The sequence below is a fragment of the Grampus griseus genome (assembly GCF_964374135.1).
Source record: "Grampus griseus genome assembly, chromosome: 8".
In the NCBI taxonomy this organism is placed as follows: domain Eukaryota; kingdom Metazoa; phylum Chordata; class Mammalia; order Artiodactyla; family Delphinidae; genus Grampus; species Grampus griseus.
In genome coordinates, this window is record NC_139002.1 from 75,613,813 (window position 1) to 75,636,111 (window position 22,299).

Here is a 22,299-nt window from a genome sequence, read left to right on the forward strand (position 1 = left end):
AGGAAGGAGAGACAACTGTGACCGAGGCAAGAATTTTGGATCTAGAATTCCACCAAAAGAAGCCAGTTCAAGCCAAGAGGAAAAGCACGTATTTTTACATAAATTAAATCTCTACTTATGGATCATGGCACTGAAGATGCTGACAGCTGCCAGGTGCTCTTGAAGGCCACGTTCCCACCAACTATTCTAGGCCACTCTTGGGAGATTTTCCTTGGCCATGAGACCTCACTGAGGAGCTTCTCTTTTAAACACAACATTCCTCCAGCAGCTAAGTCTGGTGGGTGGCACACTGTGACTGTGATTCCTGGGGATGGCATTGGACCTGAACTTATGCTGTGCAACAAGAATGTGTTCAGACATGTGTGTGTGCCCGTGGACTTTGAGGAAGTGCAGATTACCTCCACTTCTAGTGAAGAGGAAGAAGTTCACAGTGCCATCATGGCAGTCCATCAAAACCACGTGGCCTTGAAGGGCAACTTTGAAACTGACTACAACCTACCACCATCTCACAAATCACAAAACAGTGTGTTTCGCAGTACTCTAGATCTCTATGTCAGCGTCATTCGTTTTAAGAGCCTTCTAGGTGTGGAAACTAGGCACAAGACATCAGAGGGTGAATACAGCAACCTGGAGCATGAGAGTGTGAAAGGAGTGATAGAGGGCCTTAAAGATCATTCCTAAGGCCAAGCTTTTGCATGTTGCTGAATATGATTTCCAGCTGGCCCAGCAGATGGGGTGCGAAAAAGTGACGGCTGTGCACAAGGCCAACATCATGAAACTGGGAGATGGTCTCTTCCTCCAGTGCTGTAGGGAGGTGGCATCCTGCTATCCTCAGCTCATTTTTGAGGGCATGATTGTGGATAACACCACCATGCAGCTGGTATCCTGGCCCCAGCAGTCTGATGTCATGGTGATGCCCAGTCTTTATGGCAACATGGTTAATAACGTCTGCACAGAGTTGGTTGGGGGAGCAGGCCTTGTGCCTAGTGCCAACTATGGCCACATATATGCGGTGTTTGAAATGGCCTCAAGGCAATCAGGCAAGACTATAACCAATAAAAATGTGGCCAACCCTACTGCCATGCTGCTGGCAAGTTGTATCATTCTGGATTACCTCAAGTTCCATTCCTCTGCCACCTCCATTCGTATTGCAGTCTTGGCATCCATGGAGAACAAAGACATCCAAACTCCAGACATTGGAGGCCAGGGTACCACATCGGATGTCATTCAGAATATCATAGATGACATCAGTGTTGCCAATTAAACAGTCAGTGCCTTAGAGGCTGAGCTAGCCTTCAAATTCCTTCCTGTCCCTCACTTTACGTTACTCTACCCAGTCAGAAAGCCCAGCCGGCTTGGCTAATGTGGACTCTAGAATAAACTAGCTCCTGTTCCAACTCAGAAGAGGTAGGGGGAGGGAATCAAGTCTGATTTTTTTTCTATTAAATTTGAATGCCATAAACATTGTTGGTTTAAATTAGCCATACCTATTTTGTCGTCTGTGTATTGAGGAATTCTTCTCTATTTTAATGCACAATTCATACTTTTCTATGAGATGATGCAGTGAATTAATAATCAAAGTTGTTCGTAGAGTCCTGGGCCTTTTCCAGAACCTGGCACACTGATTTTCTCTTATCTGGGTCATTAAAATTGTGCAAACCAACCTGCAAAGGAGGCTGGCTTCTCTCTGGAGGTTGTTAATGAGTTAATTGGTGCAATAAAATTTGCCTACAAAATATACATTGTCATTTTAATAATAAATAAGGTACCATAAAGCTGAGCTAGTTCAGAATGCTTCCACTCCCTCCTAGATATCTTGTCTTTTCCCCTGGTCTTGTTTATGTGAGGAAGGAATTTTTGCCAGTGTAATTTTTCACACATGGGCATCTCTGAGTACCGCAGCACTCCTGCAAAGGGGGTTCTTGAATTCCTTCCTTGAGCCTCTAAGCTCAAGAGTCTAGACATTATATACCCAGTTAACAGGCACTGGGCCCATGACTCTGCTATACAAATAGAACCATGGACTGTAAACTCCATGCTCACTGCTTTACAATCTTCCATGGTTTACTTTCTTTTAATCTCTCTTTCAAAGAGAGAGTGTGCATAAGAATATGAAAAACACTGAGCTCGTTTGAATGTTTACTGTCATTTTATTATAATATATTTTATTTACAGTAATTCTAAGGTCATAGGTGGGAGAAACACAAACAAAAATGATAATTTTATTAGTGCTGGGAAATATTTATTACTCAAGTAGGAAATAAAAGCAATGACTATAAAAATTTACAGTAGTTTTATCGGCAGGAATAGCTTGCAGATAGAAGGGAGATTGAAAAAAATAGTAAATCCTTAATAATATTTTGGAAACCTCTGTGTCTCAGCTATAACCCTTGGATCCTACCATGGTTCTTGGGCCATAAGTTAAAGACATTGGACTGAGACCTGAAAAAGTCCTTATGGTTTCCAAAAGACTCTGTCTTATATTGCCTTAATCTCACCTATCCTCATTATGTATAATGTCAGGGCTCAGGGTTTGGAAAACCAAATGCTAGTTTGAGGGGATTTAATTTGAGGAGGAAATGACTACCTTCAACCCTATCTAGAGGTCTTTCTTGAAGAACAAGGCAAGCAGGGAGAAGTCAATTATAAAATAATGATGGTATTATTCCTTTTATTGGACACTAAACATGTCATTGGCCATGGCTGCCACTGACCTGTATGGTCCTTTCCTCTGGGCAGATATAGACCTGGAACCAGAGGCATGGTTTGATGAGTGGAGAAGGGATGGATTTTTGGCTTGAAGTCCCCCTACCTCCAATGCTACATGAACCCGTATTACCTTAACCCACTCTCCCCACTCTGTACCCCTTTCTCTCATGGCTAGGGAAGTTTACTCACCGCACAGCCAGCCCAACTGCAGACAGTAGCCCAACTATTGGCTTTTATCTGCCAATGGGAATTTCTGCTGATAGGTACATTTGAGCTGAAGTTTCCCCTCTTCGTTAAAGATGACTGTTTCCAAAATCTTCCCATAGTTTTTGGGCCAGACTGCTGTGATGGCACCTAATACACCACAGTGGAATTTTCCATTTATCAGTATTTGATATTCCCACTTAGCTATGAACATCTGTAGGGCAAATACCGTGTGTTCTTTTTCCTTGTCTTCTGTATCCCCTAACATAATGACTGGTACATACAAAATAAGTAATATGTTTATTGAATCAACCAAAAAATGAATGATATGGGTGACACTGCCTAACTTTTCTTATATGTAACATGAGATAATAACTGTATCTACCTCACAGCATTGTTGGGAAAATAGAGCAAGAAAATACACGTAAAGCTGGTAGCACTGTGCCTGTCCAATGGTTAGTGCTTGGTGTAGTTTATAAATTTTTATTTTCATTAGTATCCATTATATACCATTCTAAAAGCTAGTTCTGAGGAGAAACTGGGAAATGCTATTAATTCATTACTGTCTTTGGAATTTACTGGATAAGTTACTTTACCTATTATTCTATTATGGGTTTGTAACTGACTTTCAACTAGGGTAGCAAACCATATCTGCTTATTCATCAAGTCCCCTTATCTCTCTCCTTTTTATTTCTTGAATCCAGCCATCTCTCTTCTTTCTCACTTACCCCTCCTTTCTCATTAGGCTTTCTCATCTTTGGTGACTTCCCAATCTCTGTTCCTTCTCTACCTTGTGTCCTGCCTATAGTTTAGCCCACTTAAATCTATTTCTACAGCGCACTCAGCCTGAACTTTCTAAAAGGGAAATAGGATCATGTCACTTCCTTACCTAACACTTCTCATTGAACAGCTTTCCTTTGGCCTTGAAAGAAAGTCAACTGAGCACAGCATGAAAGACCTTCCATATTCTGATCTCTGCTTCCTTCTCCAGGTTCACCGTTTCTACCCCCTCTCCCCATGCCAATAACAACACAAAGTGGCACAAGAGAGTGCAAGCAGAGCTCATTGTCAAAGAGCCATGTATTCTTTCTAGTTCAGGCCTTTGTATGTGGTCTTGCTTCTTCTCCCCTTCAGGAGATGATCTCCTTGTCATCTAGAGGACTAGATGTAATTGTCACCACCTTTGGGAAGCCTTCCTTGACTAGCTCTTTCCATTCCCTGCTGAGATTGAAGGGAGGAACTCCCAGTTCCCCCAGAGTCCTCTGTGTATCCTATTTCGTGTTTTTCTCTCCGGTTGTCATTACATGCTTTCCTTCCCATCAACCTTACTATACAATGTGTTCCTTGGCAACAGGGGCAATTGAGTCATGGATCACTATAGCATCAGCACCTAGGACAGGGACAAGCTCTTTAGCGTATGCTCATTCTAAGTATTAATGGAAGGAAGATAGGAAGGAAGGTCAAAGGAAGGAAGAGAAGAATGGACTGAATTCCCAGGTAGGAGTGGAGGATTGGAAGAACTAATCTATTGCAAAATTCTCCTGTTTGGCTCCAGTGTATGAACCTTTACAAGATTGCTTCTCTCTAGAGAGCACTAAAGCCCTCAAGGCCATAAAACGGGTAGTTGGCAGGCTGCCTCTGTTTCTTGAGAAGATTTCTGTATTATTGTTACATAATTTTTATCTTAGGTTTGTCAGTTTATTCTGCTTTGTTTAAAGCTAAATTCTGCTATCAATAAATATCAATACAAAGTTGGACAGCTAAACGGTATCACTCTGTAAATATCTTTCCTCACCACCATCTTCATAGATTTGGTTTTCTAGAAGGATGTTTTAACATTCTTACTTCAGCTTTCTGGTATTCAAAATCTTGTTAGGGGACATCTATGAATTTTGGGGAAAACAGTGAATCTGTTTAAAAGTTCAACTGGGAAGATTCCTCTAAGAACCAGGAAAACCTGTGTTTCTCGCCATGAATTTGTGCCCTTCTTGTACTAGATAATGTGAGGTATTTAATCAGTTGAAAGTTTCCCTCATTGCCTTGCCTACTAGCAGGCACAGGAAAAAGCCTTCAGCAATTTTTTCTTCTCTGAAATTTTCTCTTGTCATTCTATTACTTGATTTTAATGTATTTTGCTCTATTAATTTCATTTTCTTATATTTTGTTTTACTGTAAGCCACTTAAATCACAATTAAGGAACACAAAAGGAGAACTGGGTTCTTCACCTTTTCCTTCTTTTCCTTCATTCTAGTTCATTTTCAACATTGGCATCAGACGGATCTCCTTAAAGCAGTGTTTAGATTGCCATTACTCTGTTCCCTCAATTTGTAATGTATTCAAAACCCTCCATAATTTTAGCTCACACTGTCTTTCCACTCTTAGAGGTTCCAATTTTCCTAGATAATGTTCCAGGAAATAAAGATACCTTCATTTACCTAAGTACAACCTTATCTTTTCCTTCTATTGTAATGTAATTCCTCTCATTAAGGAATTTCCCAGTTGAGTCTCTCTGCCTGTTACAAGTCTACCCATTATTCAAGGTTCCAAAAGTACTTCCTTTACTAGAAGGTTTCTGATTACCCCCATCCAGATATACTCCCCTTATCCTCTCTGAATACACAAAACCCTTTTATTGGACTTTTGAACTCGTTCATTTCACATTTTGTCTTGTATTAATGTTTTATCTACTTGACTTGAGCCTTAATATATTATATGCTCCTTGAGGATAGGGATATTTTAGCCCATGTTCTGGATCTTGTATTACTCAATATAGTGCATTGTATGTAGTAGGTACTAATTAAATACATACCAAATTGGATTGAAGATAATGATGATTTTAGCTAATAAATTTTTTGTTTCTTATGTGCCATACATAATTCTTCATGCTTTGCATGAAGAATTTTATTTAATTCTCATATTAGATGAGAATTTTATTTAATTCTCAGATGATTATTATTGTATTCCAAATTTTGTAGATGAGAAAACTGAGGCATGTAGAGGTTAAAAAATTGGTCTAAGGTCACACAATTAACAGGCGGTGAAGCCTGAGTTCCAGTTCTGGCACTGTGGCTCTGGAACCCAGGTGTTTAAATGGTCATGAGGGTTTGTACATGGTGAGTTTCTCATACTCTTATATGAAAGTGGATTAGGTTTCACCAATAGATCTCTGTTCATTATACCACAGCTATCTCCTAATATAATCTATAGGAAAAGTTATTGCTAACGTTTTTTGAACCCTTACTATTGTGTTAGGTACTGTCCTAGATGGTTTACATATATTAACTCATTTAATCTTCATATGAGCCAATTATATTGACAAAGAAACCGAAGCACAGAAAAGGTAACTGACTTGCTCAAGGTCAATCAGATTGTAAATAGTGGAGCCAGGATTAAAATCAAGCCAGTGGCACCAGTGTCTAACCACTATTACTAAACTGCTTCCCCACATTTTAGGTGGTCTAGATAGCCCAGGATGAGAAAGGCAGAATATCTAATCAGGAGAATAGTGCCGGAATCAAGCATCACGTGTTGAACATGGTAAATCAAATAGTCGAACTGCTTCTTTGTAGTAATGGCAGATAAAAAAAGACAAAACATGGAAAAGAAATGATGTGCTGTTGAAACAAGAGAATAGAATAATGATAGGAAGTGGAAAAGCAATGCTGAATTTTGCAAAGAGGAGAATTTTGAATAAATTTATCCAGTTCTGGCGCATTACAGAGGTTGCAAGAAACTGACAGTATTACTGGGGGCTCAGCTGGGAATATGTAAAATGTCTGCGGGAAGCTGTTACAGAGCTAGAAATTTTTTGAAGGGAGACACTTGGTTCTTGGAGTTTGTCTGACAACTTGCATAACCTTGGGACTCAATGCGGTAAAGTCTTCTTCACATTGAAATGAATTTGCTGACATGGGAAGCTACATATATTGCATTTGTGATTGCTCTAAGAAATGCAAGGAAAAGAGAAAAGAGACACATTGAAAATGGAAAACAAAAATCACTCAACTTCACAAAGCAATTTAAAAATTGGAATATCTTGTTACCAATTTTGCAAATGCTTAAAAACCAACACAGCCTGAGTAAAAACAGTGTCTACTGAGAAAGACACTAGTCTGGGCTTTCATCTGCTTAAGCATCTGGTTTGCTAGAGCTAATGCCAAATTTAGTTCATGCCAAATAGATGTAAATGAATGGTTGTTGCCACAAGGGAGAAAGAAAATATTGTGTATGTTCAAATACAAGTTATTTCCCCCTTTTTTATCCCTCAGAAAAAAAGAATTCCCTTAAATTCAAATCCTTATAATGTTCTTATATTAACAGGTGTTCTGTCAGTTCTTTGATTTTGAGTGGCAGAGTATTTGGAGTAGGGAAACACAGGACATTAGCTATGCCAGTTTGGGGCTTTTATAGAAATTATCTGTAGAATAAATTTTTAAAGGAGGCAAAAAAAAAAAAATCCCTCAACAAAAAATGAGTCATTATTCCTGGGAGCATATTGTCATAATTGCAAGTATTGAGTGTCATTATATATGTGCCTTTTAAAAATCACTTAATGACAAATTTCAGGTTTTGGTCACACTGTGGAGATCACATATATTTATCTACTAGACAAATGGGGAAATGAATCCTAATATTATACAATTGGATTCTTGTGGCTTTGCTTGAGATTTCCAATGAAAGCATCAAATACAGATTCAAAAAGTGCTTTATCTCAAACTACTTAGACAGATGGGATGATGATAGGTTTGGAAAACTTTAGAGAATTTGAAAAATGACTCTGGGTTGGGGAAGACCTTGAGGTCAAGATTCATGGGAAGAGATTAAATGAAATTATTTCAATGTCGTGGTAAAGGACAAAGTAATAATTCTAAATTAATCTATTATTTAATATCACCTATTAAATAATGCATTCAAAACAACTATGTGTAATAACTGAATCCACAAATCAAATCGTATGCATAGATAGTTATCTCATTAATATGTCCCTCAGAGTTACTCAACTTTGCCCAGAATATTTTTTCTTCCTGTTTTCTTTTTTAGATCTTATCACTGATAAAAAAAGGAATCATTTTCCTTATATTTGGAGTTGCTTCCTATTTAGGCATTTACATTATCTCCTAAATGGAACATGGGAAATGAGAAAAATGAAAGAAAATAGATTTTGAAGTTATTGTGCAGAAATCTATAATAGCAGAGGAAGAAGTCGAGATTTCTGGAAATATTAGTAGTATTGTGGAAAGAAATGCAAAGGAATTTCAAATGAAATAATATTTAAGGCTGTGGCTGGAGCCATACCTAGGGTACTTCATCTAGGTTTGATTTTTCAGATTGATAAAAGATGTAATTTCTGTGAAAAAGCATGGTGTCACAAATCAACTATATGCCAAATACCAGAAAAAGATGTTGGAAAGCCTGGTTTATAAATAACGTGTTTACTCCACGGTAAGAAAAGTCCCTGGGATTGATCCTTTACAAGGTATTCATGTTGTGATGGAATTAGGTTATTTGGATGCCAATTTTACTCTTGCCAGCAGCAAGGTACTTGTTGCACAGTAACTTCATCCATCTGTTCTTTTAGTTATTCACTTGTTCCTCAGTGTTGTTTGACCTCCACTGAACACTTGCTTTGAGCTGGGTGCTGTGCAAACCACTGAGGGTACAGCTTGCCTATCAATGTCCTTTCTCTCCAGGATTCCTCGGGGCTGAGGGAATCAACAGTCATCCAGGAATTACAGTCATACCTTGTTTTTTTGTTCTTCACTTTATTGTGTTTTTAACAACATCAAGCAAGTCTGTTGACACCATTTTTCCAACAGCATTTGTTCACTTCGTGTCTCTGTATCATTTTGGTAAAATTCTTGCAATATTTCAAACGTTTTTATTAGTATATTTGTTATGGTGATCTGTGATCAGTGATCTTTGATGTTATGATTGCAAAAAGATTACAACTTGCTGACGGATCAGATGGTGGTCAGCATTTTTTAGCAATAAATTTTGTTTCATCAAGGTATGTACCTTGTGTTTTTAGACATAATGCTATGGTATACTTCATAAACTACAGTATGGTGTAAACATAAATTTTATGTGCACTGAGAAACCAAAACATTTGTGTGACTCGCTTTATTGCAATTTTTGCTTTATTGTGGGGGTCTGGAACCGAACCTGCAGTATCCCTGAGGTACGAAAGGGAGTGTGATAAGTATTGTAATAGAGGTATAAGCAAGGCGCCATGAGAGCACAGAGGAGGATAAATCAGAAATCTTCCCAGAGTAAGTTGTGCCTCTATGGGGGAGAGAGGGAGAGAGAGAGAGAGAGAGAAAGAAAAAGAAAGGAGAAGTAGGAGACAGAAGGGGAGGACCCTGACTGGGAGAGCTCTTAATACCATCACAAGCCACTTATCTGCCCATTACCTGATACAGCTTTTACTCTTAACTCCCATCCTTTCTTATTTTGCATGTAATTACTGTTGAACTCATTTTACCTACAAAACCTTTCCCTAATGATGTTTACCTAAAAGGTAAGATTTTCAAGGTTAAAGGGGAGCATCCGATTTTTCTGTGAAGTGATTTTTTTGGAATGAACTCTTTACATTGATTAGTGAACCTGATTAGACGCCTCATCGTAGTTGACTCTAATTCTTGTGATTAGGAAGATTTATTATTTTTCTTAAGCTCCTTCAAAGCCCAATGCTGCTCTTCAAAGCCTTTCTGGTTTTTTTCATGTTTTTCTATCAGTATCTCTGTGAGCACGGTTCATCATTTTGTTCTTTCCAGCACCCTTCTTGTTTCCTTCATCTCTCTCAAATGCCTCCTTGATAGTGAACTAGATCTCTAGAAACATGTCATCTTTTCTTCCTTGGTGATCAGCTCCAGAGTGAACTCCCTGCTCCGATACCATTTTGACTTCTCACTCCTTCTGCAAATGGCCTTGCATTTCGTTTGACATTGTATCTGTTGCCCTCCTCAGTCACCTTTCATTCTAATGGCAGTGGCATCATCTACTCCCCTGTTGGCCCTGAGAAGCTGCCCATAGGCTAGGCTCTGCCTGGGGTCTGTCGTAGTTGCACATCCCTCTTCTCTGTCATGGTAGCAAAAGGCATGCCCATGGCTCGAACATTCACCACACTCCTCTGGTTCAGGTAAATAAACAAACCACCACAACAGCATTTCCAGTGAGAATAACCTTATCACTCTTCCACCTGATATTTTCATCTTCTTTTTCCAAGAAGCCACCTTTCTACAAAAAAGATTGTCAAACTCTTGATCTTCTCCAGTGAGCCTATTTCATGTCTGTTTAGAGCACTCCAGAAATGGGCAGCTGAGGGTATTAGCATGACTTGGCCATGGTTATTGTTTTCCTCCAGACTGACAGATGCTTTTTGTAGAATCCAGCTGAATTTCATTGGAAAAGAGCTTAAAATGCACAGGAGGAGGAAAGTACTTCTCTCAGGATCCCTGCTGAGCTGATAGCAGTCTATGCGAAGTCATCTATTTAAACAGAAATAAACATGCCTTGGGATTCCAGGAGCCTATTCTCAGCTTTATTAAGCTATTTTCGGGTTTATTAAGAAATCTGTGTTTAATTTTTCCAGCATCTTCAGTGTTGTTCATTTAGCTTTTCTCTGTGTGTAGATCAGTTAGAACCCTTGATGAGAACACAGACTTGGAATTCTGCCCCTCATGGAAACACAATGCGTTCAGAGAAGAATAAAGAACCTGGAAGACTTCTGAGGGCCTAGGCAGAAACTTGTACTTAACTGGCTTTTCGTGGGGAAAAGTATTCCTGGTCAGATGTTGCCTGTGCCTGGGTCCTGGAAGATTTCACCGTTGGGTATTTTTTTCCTTCTAAAAGGTCCCTCGGATTTATACAGCTTGGTCACCTGTAATAAGTCATACACTGCTCTAGGCCAGGGTCAGCTCTCTGTGTGTGTGTGGGGGGGGGGGATAGTAAATATTGTAGTTTTTGTGGGCCACGTGGTCTCTGTTACAAGTATTCAATGCTGTCATTTTAAAGCAACGGGAGCCACAGACAATGAATGTGACTGGGTTCTAATAAGACTTTACTTATGGACACTGCAATTTAAACTTCACATAATTTCCATGTCATGTAATATGACCCTGATATCATAGGACTTTCATTTGCCAGAAGGGGAATTAGGCAGTGAGCCTGAAAACACAAATAATGAAAATTATGTCAAGTTCTAAGGGAGGAAGAAAGAAAACAAAACAAAACAAAACAAGGGTACTGTAACTGACAGCAACTGGTGGTTGAAGGACTGAGGATGTGGGTTGCTTGAGCTAATCAGGGAAGGCTTTTCTGAGGTGGCATCTGAGCTTATCTCTGAATGATGCCTGAGAGACGTGAACATCTCGTGCAAGTAGCAGGAACAGGGAAGGGAAAGCACTGAGTCAGGCAGAGCTCCGGGCATTTGAAGAAGCAAGACGACTGGTTTCGCTGGAGAGGACATTGTCTGGCCCTCCTCTTTCCCTTCTGCAATGAGAGAGGGATGTGGTGATGGTCAGCTAGGATTCTGGCTCAGATGAAGGGCTTTGGGATTCATTCAGGTACCAGTGCCAGACCATAGGTAGGTTTAAAGTTGGAGAGTGATGGGAAGTGGTTTAAGAATTTGGACAGGTCACTTTGGCTGCTGGGTGGCTGAGAGATTGAGGTGGGGGAATGAGAGTGGAGGCCAGGTGGTCGGGAAAAGTGGTTAGGAGGCATGTCTGAAATACAGTCTTTTGCATTTACTTTCCTAACACTTTTCTTAAGGTCTGGATCTGACAGAGGCTAAGGAGACAGTGAAGAAAAGTGATAAAATATATAGCTCAGGTTGAACTACCAAATGAGATTTGCATCAATAACACTACCAAGAAATTAAGTCCATATTTTACTCTGTAATGGCCTATATGGATATGGAAAAAGAATCTAAAAAAGAGTGGATATATGTGTACGTATAGCTGATTCACTTTGCTGTATACCTGAAACTAACATAACATTATAAATCAACTATACTCCAATAAAAATTAAAAGAATTTTTTTTTTTTTTTTTTTTTTTTGTGTGGTACGCGGGCCTCTCACTGTTGGGGCCCCTCCCGTTGTGGAGCACAGGCTCCGGACACGCAGGCTCAGCGGCCATGGCTCACTGGTGCAGCCATTCTGCAGCATGTGGGTTCTTCCCAGACCAGGGCACAAACCCGCATGCCCTGCATCGGCAGGCGGACTCCCAACCACTGCGCCACCAGGGAAGCCCAAAAGAAAAATTTTTTTAAAAAGAAATTAAGTCCACATTATTTCTGTTACCTCAGCATTGCTCACAAGGACAGCTAACTATCCTGGGGGTGCTTGCTAGGTGTGGCATTATTTCATTTCATGTTCACAGAAATTCTGTGAGGTTGGTGTCTTTATCCACTCTACAGATGAAGAATCTAAATTGTAATAGGTTCTGCAATGAGCCAAGAGGTCTCAAAACTGGTAGGTGGCAGAGGGAGTCTAGGACCCACGCTTGTCTGACTCTTAAGTATGTGATCTTTGCCTTTATGTTTCAGTTATCTGTTACTGCACATCAAACAACCTGGAGTGCTGTGGCTTAAAACAACAATGGTTTATTCTTTCTTGTGATCTTGGGGTTGGCTGGGCTCAGTGAGCGGTTCTTCTGCTCGGTGTGTTGTTAGCTGGGATTATGCGTGAGGCTACAATCAGATGGTGGCTCATCCAGGGCATGGAACGTCCAAGATAATCTCATCCTCCTGGCAGTTGATGCTAGTTGGCTGAGGCATCTCTGTTCTCCTCCATGTGACATGTCAGCCATCGTTAGGCTAGACAGGCTTTCTTACTGCACGATGGATGCGCTCCAAAAGGGAGCAATGTGGAAAGACAAGCCAGGCCCAGTGTGTAAGTGCTTATCAAGCTCTGCTTCTATGATACTCATTGAGGTCATTACCTCAGAGCAAGTCATACCGCCAAGCCCAAAATTAAAGTGAAAAGAGAGGGACTTCCCTGGCGGTCCAGTGGTTAAGACTCCATGCTTCCAATGCAGGGGACATGGGTTCGATCCCTGGTCGGGGAACTAAGATCCCACATGCCGTATGGTATGACACAGCCAAAAAATACAGTAGAACAGAATGGAATAGAATAGAGTACAGTAGAATAGAATAGAATAGAATAGAATAGAATAGAATAGAATAGAATAGAATAGAACAGAACAGAACAGAATAGAATAGATAGAATAGAAAGAATAGAATAGAATAGAAAGGAGATTCTACATGAGAGGTGGGTTCATTAGGATCCACCAATAACAATGACATTGTTATTCTAGCTTCTGCCTTTATACAGAAATATATGGAAACTATTTCCTCTTTTGTGATACATCAGGACTCTTCTCAGCAACTAAGGATAAGCCAAGGCACCAGATATGTATTGATCCATGTGTTAACCAGACATTATTGTTACATAATAGTTATTGTTCCTACTATGAGTGAAGCTAGGAACAGTGTGCTAGGAATTGTGAGTAAAGAAAAGCTGGTTCTTTCCTCAAGGTGATTAGAGTCTAGAAGAAAACATGTATGATGCTATCAGATGAGTACCTAAAAAATACAGATGTGTGTTTGTGGATAGAAATACACCTTAAGATATATTTCAAATTGCTCTTATTGGAGGCCTGGATACATTTCAGAAAGATGTTCTTCTTATAAAAATATACCTTTTTCCAGGTTGGTATGATTTTTTATATCGTGGAAGAAATTGAAGCATTTATTCTTCCAGAAAATTAGAGGGCATTGTGAAAAGTCAATTTTTGTCAAAGATGAACTAATATCCAAGTCCACTATTTTAAGAAGGAGAACTGCATCTGCTACCATGACCTTCAGCTTTATTTGATCTCTGAAACCTTCTAGCAGTCAGCTTCCTATAAAAAAAAAACATAAAAAAGCCACTGGCATGAAAGCTTCTAATTTACTCATCACATGTATGACAGCTCTCTAAGCAGTATAAACTTTTACATACAGTAGATGCTCATTTAATGTTAATATCTAAGCTGGCATCTGCTGTTCATTGTTATGGTATAGGTGTTTGGTATTCTAATGAGATTTAAAAACAAACAAAAAGTTACAATAGCATTTAACATGTGCTTACAATATTTCAGGCACTGTCAAAATGTCTTCTTTGTATCATTTCCTCTTGCCTTTGTGCATGTCTGTGATGTAGGTACTGTAATTATCTTCATTTCCTAGGTAGAAAAGTTTTACGGAAAAGAGTTAAGTAACTTGTCCAAGAGACAGGCCTTGAACCTTGGACCTTTTGATTCCCAAACCCATTCTTTTTACCCCATATGTAACACAGACGTAGCAAGAGCTTGTAATGGGAAAGAACATTGGAATGGCCTTCAGGAGACTTGAATTCTAGTCCTTTGGGCTGAACTAACTAGCCATGTGATCTCAGATAAATCAACTTTTGCTTGAAAAATAAAATTTAACTCTCTTCTCTGAAGCACAGACATTTGCAGCCCATATTTTTATGCTAATTTAGAGCCTACATTTTCTTCACAGCTTACATTGTATCTTCTGTGCTCCTAATCTCCCTTATCCTACTGTGTTTTTTTGGGTTTTTTTTTACTTAGCATTTTCACCTTCTAATATTCTATATTCCGTATCCTCTGCTTAATTATTCTCCATTGTTTATCTTCTGTCTCTCCTATTCAGGGGTGCAGACTCCAGTGAGGGCAGGGACCTTTGTCTGCTTTGCTTCAAGGTGTATCCCAAGTGCTTCCAAAAGTTCCCAGCACATGGGAGGCCCCCAATAAATGTATAGTCATTCCTGTTAAGGAATGTGGTGGTGGAAGATAGGAAGAGGCATTCCAGGACGAAGGATATGGTGTAAGAAAGGACAATAAAACATTGGATATCTTGGTCTTTTAAGACATTTCATTTATGTGAGGAAGTAATACGGGAAGAAGATGGACCCATGCAGAAGAGGCACAGTGGAGAGGTCTTCAGTGCCACACAAGAGAGTCCACATTTGATTTGTTAGGTAATAGAAAGCCACTTTGATCACCAAGATTTACTCAGCCACCAAAATTTCCAGGGTGGCATCATTTGTTCTAAGAGACAAACCTTGAGGCTTAATTGTATTTTGAAGCAACATTTAACTTTCTTCTCTGAATGTGTGGTCAGTCTTTCCTTGGGAATGACAGGAGGCATCAAGGAAATAAGAAATGATGTTTTACTCGGAGCTCAGTGTGAAAAATGTGCAGGTGAAGATGTGCTATTCTTTATTTATGGTTATTGAATTCGAAATTTAGCAGTAAAAATCTGCTATTTAAAGGATTGCTACACTGCAAAAGACTTGAGAAGCACGTAGATTCTAGGGGTACTTAGAGAATCGTTTGATGCCTGTTCGGTGACAAGCATAAATGCATTCAAATTAATCATTATTGCCATTCTAGCAAGTAAAATGCAGCAATGTGTTTATCAAAAGGACGTTTCCAAGAGATATGAAGAGAATATGATAAATAGCAGAGCAAGTGCGTCATGCTACAAAGCCATGTGGTGAACAGAGGCTATCAAACTGCATCCACTGCATAGTCTAAGGCAATATAGATTTTATGTATATATTACATTTCTTATAAACATTTCATAAGCATCATTTTAAGAAAATAGCTGCATGTTTTTCTATTTTGAGTATTTACAATCATCTTAACCTTTCACACACTTTTGGACATTTCAGTTTCCAAATTCTCATAATCGTAACTAACTCTGCAGTGAATATCTTAGTGCACATTTTTCCATATTGATTGTTTTCCAACGAGACCATACTCACAGTGGAATTAGTGGGTCAAAGGATATGAATTATTTTGCATCAATTCTGTCTGCTAATTTGGCTAGTGAAAACTGGTACTTGTTAATGTTTTTTTTAATTACTAATGAGGCTGAAATTATGTTGATTAGCCAGTTGTTTCCTTTTCTCTGAAATGTCTGCCCATGTCCTTGCACCTTTTATCTATTGGAGCCTAGTGTTTTTCATTTGGATATGACACTCAGAATTCTGCATCTTCAAAGGCTGAGTCTTTGGATCAAGCCAAATTGTCAATATAACTGAAACAATTAATCAACTCATTGGAGCAGCTGGTCAATCTCCTGATGTGATGGGTCATTTCATCCATACAAGTGGATCAATTTAGTGATACATCTGGTGGAATAAAGGTGCACCCAATAAATCATGTTAGGAAGTAGAGCTGAAAATCTGGACATAAACTGCATCAACTAGTTCGATTTGCTCATGAGTTCACACGCATCTCCTTTCTAATTCTTTCCAAAGTATAATAATGGTGATGATGGGAAGTTCAGGGAACTTCTGTGTGTGCACTAAGAGCCTCTGCACGAATTGCAGTTGTCAACCTTTTTATCTTCTTTTGAGTTGGAGGTTCTGAAAGCAATCTTCTCCTTGAAATTAACATCCTCGATTCTCTCCTTTCAGTGATGCTTTGCCAGATGAAACTCTCATTGACTTCATTTAATAAATGAGAAAGCTCATTCTCTCATTTATCATAGGTTGTACTCTGCAATTGGATTTATGCCAGAATCAGAGATAAGGAGATTATAGGAAAGTGTATGAAATTATGAATGCAAGGTTATTTATACTTCAGGTGAAAGGGGAATATATTTTTTCCCATCTGATTCTGTGGAAGTTTTTTTTTTTTTTAATTAGCCGTGGTATCTTTCAACTTTACCATTGTGACTCTGAGATGTAATAACATTTAGGGACAATAGAAGCCAAAGTCATCAGGCACAAAAGGGGTCTGAGTTTTTTTAATCTAATTTGATGCCGTGAATGGAAATTAGATTCTTTAACTATAGGTTTGTTCTATGAAGAATTAGGATGTTGACAATGTGTCTCTTCTCATTATTTCCTTTCCAGTTATGCAATTTATTTATGTGTTTCTTTGGATATTTGCTCTAAAAATGAACACTCTGACTGCATTACTGCTGCATTATTGCTCTGCTTGAATGGTCCTTGGCGACTCTACATCAGGGGATACAATTTTCTCACGAAAGGTGTCATGGCTGTGAACACTGACAGCTCTTTGGCTAATTAAAATTTAAAAGATGTTAGTATCCATGAAGCTTTAATAGATTTATACCTGATCTGTTATGGATGGAAATAGTCCATTTAATCCATTTGCAGCTAGCGCCTAATACATACATGCATGTGTGTGTGTGTTTTTTAATGAGATAAAAGCAAATTCAGATAACAGGAAAAAATAATTAAAAGAACAGTTCCTTTTTCCTTTTACAAAATTATTTTGTACCCATTCCCAAGCACACATACATATTTACAGATACACACACACACACACACACACACACACACACACGAAAAGAACAATGGCTCATGGTGAATATGTAATTGTTTTGGACTCAGGCAGACATGATTCCTTTCTAGGCAGTCTGTTCTGAACATCTATCTACTGCAGTGGAGCAGAAATCTAACCACATCCCTCAAAAGCTAGCCCAGGACAGAAGCATTCATTCTGTGATCTACCATGATACAATATGGTGATGCCTTTCCCCAGCTTTAATTCTAAGCTAAAAGCCAAAAGCTTTTTATGTCTTTTCAGAAGAGAGCTTCATCTGAACCACTGCTTTAAACTAGCAGATTGAACCACAGTTCAGCAGCCTGCAGCTCAAATGGTCAAGTTGAACCCAAGATCAATTTTTAATTGGTCAGTGATAGAAGCAAGAAAACTAGCGTTCAGAATTAATTTCTTAAAGATAGTGAGTATGGTTCTCTATTCTTATTTTGACTCAGAAGGATCCCGAGCTATTGGTCACAGGTAGCAACCAAACTAAACAAAAAGCTTGTGTGAAACCAAGTGCTTAGCATTACTAAACACATGTAGGAAAGACCACGGGCTGTGTAGAATCAGACAGCTCTAGGTTGGAACCTTGGCCTTGTCACTTACCACCGAGGGACTTTGAGAAAGTTATTCAACTGCTCAGAGTCTCAGTGTCTTCATCTATAAAATGGGGATAAAACAGTAAATACCTCCTGAGATTGTAAAGCTGAAAGGAGAATCTGCATGTAAAGGAGGCTATGGTGTATCACGGTGTGGAGTTATCAAAGATAACAATATTGGTGGATGTAGCATCAACATTGTGTAAAAGGAAGCCAACCTGACTTGAAAATTGAGGTGCTGAGCTAAGACACCAAGGAAGAAAGCTGCTGAGAATGAGGGCAAATTCAGCTTCCCTAGACTCTCCCTCTGTGAGGGCTTCTAGGAGGGCATCCAGGGGAAATGTGACCTGTAAGACCCTGCGTTTCTTTGTGAGATTTTGAAGAAAAATGCCTAAAGTGTATATGTGAATGGAAATGTGACGGAGCAGCATCAAATATCTCTGTAAGGAATGATCGATGAGTGTCTTATTCTCTTACTGTAGAGCATGTGATTTCATTTCCAAGATTATTCTAGGAAGAAGAGAGCATCAAGAGATTATTTTTTATTTCATTTCTATAAAATTCTGTTTTCCTTTTCTCTCCGTCCTCCCCAACATACTACCACTTCTTCAACTTTACTTTCAAGTTTTATTTAGCAGTGGGAAACCATTTTCTTGTGACATTGCCTTTTGATAAAATCATAAGCCACTGACATTATTTCTAATTATACACAGTGAATGGTTTAATTTCCTCTTTGAACTGCTTAGGTGCTGTATGTCAAACATGTTTCTTTTGATCATCCCATGGGGTTGATACCACGTTATAGGAATTTCATCAAAAGGAAGAGTATTGTGGAGCAATGAGGCTCTAACATGCCTTGAAGAAAGCAAAGTTCTTAGGTAGAGTTAACCTTCAGACAAGCCCAAGGAGCCCCCATTTTTCAGAAAATTTACTATGCGCCACACACTATGTTAAACCCGTAACATAAGTATGCTTTTATTTCAGTTTTACATCTGCTCTTTGGAGCAAGTGTAATTTATCGTAATTATCCTTATTTTATTAATTCAGAAACGTAAGGTAACTTTCTCAAGGTCACACAGCAAGCAATTGGTATAACTTCTCTTTGATTACAGCTCAAATGCCAAAGCTCTCTTCCCCACCCTATACTGTCGCTTAAAGCCTAAATAGTTTAAATATATATTTTCTGAATGTAACACTTTTTTTTTCATTTCATACAATGATTTTTAAAATGTTTCACCTTCCTGCTCTTCATTACTCCCACTTTCTCAGTGACAAGATAAGAACTGATTTAAAAACAAATATTTTGTCAAGAAGAGTTCCTCTTTAGCCTTTCCTAATTATGAGTAAACTGGGAACTTTTAGAAAATGTAAGTTATTTTTAATCATTCATGATAAAGAACCAACTCTTCTTCATTCCAGTCATTATTCCAATGTTTATGATCTTAATGATATAGCTTTATATTAGATAAGGATAGGAGCTACAATTTCTTCATCTTAATAAAGGCATTTCTACTTAATGTTTGTAATGTGTAAGGGGCTGTGATAAGTGCATTATATTTTTTAAACTTTACAAAAACTGTGTGAGAAAACTAGTATTAGGTCTCATTTAATACATGAAAGAAGTGAGGTTGAGAGGAACTATTTACTTGTTCAAGTTAAGTTATATAAAACTAGTAAGTAGCAGAGCTCATACTTGAAACCAGATCTGTCCGGCCTTAAGTATGTGCACTTTCTTTTACACTTACTGTAATAATATCAGTGTTCACTCTCACTGTGAACTAGTGTCCAAACAGGCTGATAATGACAATAACACCTTGCCATTTAGTGTTGTGTCAAGAATAACAGAAACGTAACTCAGCAAATAGTCACCGAGTGGCTACTCTGTGTCAGGCATTAGCATAAGCAGTGGATCCAAAGCAAAGCAAAAACAAACGTGGTGCCTGTCCTCTTGGGTCCTTATAAACTTGTGGGAAGACATAGATCAATTCAAAGAATTAGTTAATGACAGTTGTGATACATGCTGTAAAAATAATACAGGCTATCACAAGAGTGTGTGACTGTAAAGTGACCTAGTTTCTGGGTCAACAAAGGCCCCTCGTTTCTGGGGAAGTAATCGTTGGTTGAACCAGGAAGAAGGTATAGGAATTAGCTGATGTTCCTTTTTTTTTTTTTTTTTTAATCCGGTAGGGTTCATGACATATTATAGGAATTTAACATAGGGTGGTGGTTTGGAGGGGTGGCGGCCAAGCAGGCAATGATGTTACAGCCTGTGTGCACGTTCAGAGGCAGGAAGGACTTTGAATTTTGGAGTGGAAGAGGAGGATGCTGATGAGGTAACAGGGCTAGATCCTGCAGAGCACTGAGTGCATCTTAGCCATTTTCTTTCTTTCTTTCTTTCTTTTTTTTTTTTTTTGTGGTATGCGGGCCTCCCACTGCTGTGGCCTCTCCCGTTGCGGAGAGGCTCTGGACACACAGGCTCAGCGGCCATGGCTCACGGGCCCAGCCGCTCCGCGGCATATGGGATCTTCCCGGACCGGGGCACGAACCCGCGTCCCCTGCATCGGCAGGCAGACTCCCAACCACTGCGCCGCCAGGGAAGCCCTTAACCGTTTTCCTCTGTATCTGATGGGTGCTGCGAATCCATCCAAAGGTTTAATGTGTGTACAGTCTGTCATTCAAGTTGGCTGAGCTTTCCTTTCCAACTTCAGTGCATGGACTGCAGACACCAAGCAAGCAACCCGTGTAGTGGCTTTATGAGCTGAAAACCAATCTGTGTGTTTCAGTAAGGAAATCTGTAGCTGTACTTGTTTCTCACATAGTGTTTAACGACTGAAGCAGCTTATTGAGGCTATCAAGAAACTGATACATTTGTAAAAAAAATGCATTATCCATGCTATAAAATTAAATGTTGCATTGCAGAGCAATATACTAAATATCTCCTTAGTCAATTTTTGCAAACTAAATGTTATAAAATTACATTGGAGCACAGAGGCAGCACAAATCCATGGGAAATATATTTCTTTAAGAAGTCTATTTTGTTAGCCCGTATTTATTTTTTATTTTTTTTTGGTTTCACTGCACAGCATGTGGTATCTTAGTTCCCTGACCAGGGATGGATCCCGTAACCCCTGCACTGGAAGCGTGGAGTCTTAACCACTGGACCACCAGGGAAGTCCCCTGTTAGCCTGTATTGATAGGCAGGTTTTAATTACCTTTTTACAAAAGTGTGTATTTTCCATGCCTGGGAAAAGATGTACATTCTTTTCCCCATGTTTTTCTCTATATTTGTGTATGTCTATTTGGGGCTTTGAGGGCATATGCATTTTAGCAACTGCTTTGTGTGGTATGTTAGCATAAAATCAGATATATATTCTTTATCTTTTTCTATACAAATATAAATAACATGTCCCTGTGTAGCCAGGATTCTGTTTTTAAAATCTCTAAAATAGATCGTGGATGTAAGTACCTAGATTACTTTTCAGTGCAAGAACTGGAACTGTCCCCAAAGCATTCTGAGCATGTCCTGCATGATTGGATAATCCCAAAATTTTGCATAAAAAGAGGTTGAATAACCTCTTCTTATCCCTAGAGAAATAACAGCATTTACTGAGCACCTACTTTGTGGTAGGTGCTTTACATATTGTCTTGTTTAATTCTCACAACCAAGAGTGAGTACCATTATTACCCTGTTTTATAGATGGATGAACTAAGGTGCAGGAAGATTAAGTAACTTGTTCTATCCACACAGCTAATAAGGGTTAGAGCTTAGATTGAACCAGGCAGTCTGATTGGAGAGTCCATATTCTTAGCTTCTACCTGGCAGTGCACTATTCCAATGTGAGATGGCTCTTTTAGAAAGGATGTTTTCTTTTATATGGTAGCTTTTTTCTCTCTTTCTTTTTGGAAGGATCATTTTGTGCAGCTTGATGTTAACACATATCCCCTCAAATATACTTACTCCCCCAGAAAAATAATTAAATGATAATACTGATGAAAATAATAGCAACTGGCATTAATCAAGCCCTAATTATATGCCAGACACTGGGCTCCTACTTTAAGTGTCACATTTCCTTCTCATTTCTATGAGAATTCCATTTTTTATAGATTATGACACAGAAGCTTAGATTATAGTAGATTCTTCTTGGAGTGGCAAAGGTAAGAATGCAGATTATGTCTGAGCAAGGTGCAAGCCCGTGCTTTTCACCCAGTACACAGAATTGTCTCAACTCTATACCCTTTCATGTGCAGTGCAGTTATGGGTACCTATAAAAGCCAGGGATGGATAAGGGAAGCATTTTATAGTTTATCAAAACATGAGGTCTGGCACTGCAGTTTTTTAAAACCCAGCAATTAATTAAGCCATCTCCTCTTTCTCACCTCTGAGGGGAGATGGAGATCATAGGATGTCCTTCCTCCGTATAAGAAGCCGTCTGTATT

At 39.0% G+C, this 22,299-nt stretch overlaps 2 protein-coding genes across 4 annotated transcripts in view; both read left to right on the plus strand.

Moving 5' to 3' along the window:
* Positions 1 to 22,299, plus strand: part of NELL1 (neural EGFL like 1) — an 853,170-nt gene that overhangs the window by 571,133 nt on the left and 259,738 nt on the right. The gene's annotated exons all lie outside the window — the stretch shown is intronic.
* LOC309825622 (isocitrate dehydrogenase [NAD] subunit gamma, mitochondrial-like) lies at positions 118 to 1,264 on the plus strand (the record flags this gene model as incomplete). Its single annotated transcript, XM_082659271.1, is given in 2 exon segments — positions 118 to 660; positions 662 to 1,264. Coding segments are annotated over 2 exon segments (1,146 nt in total).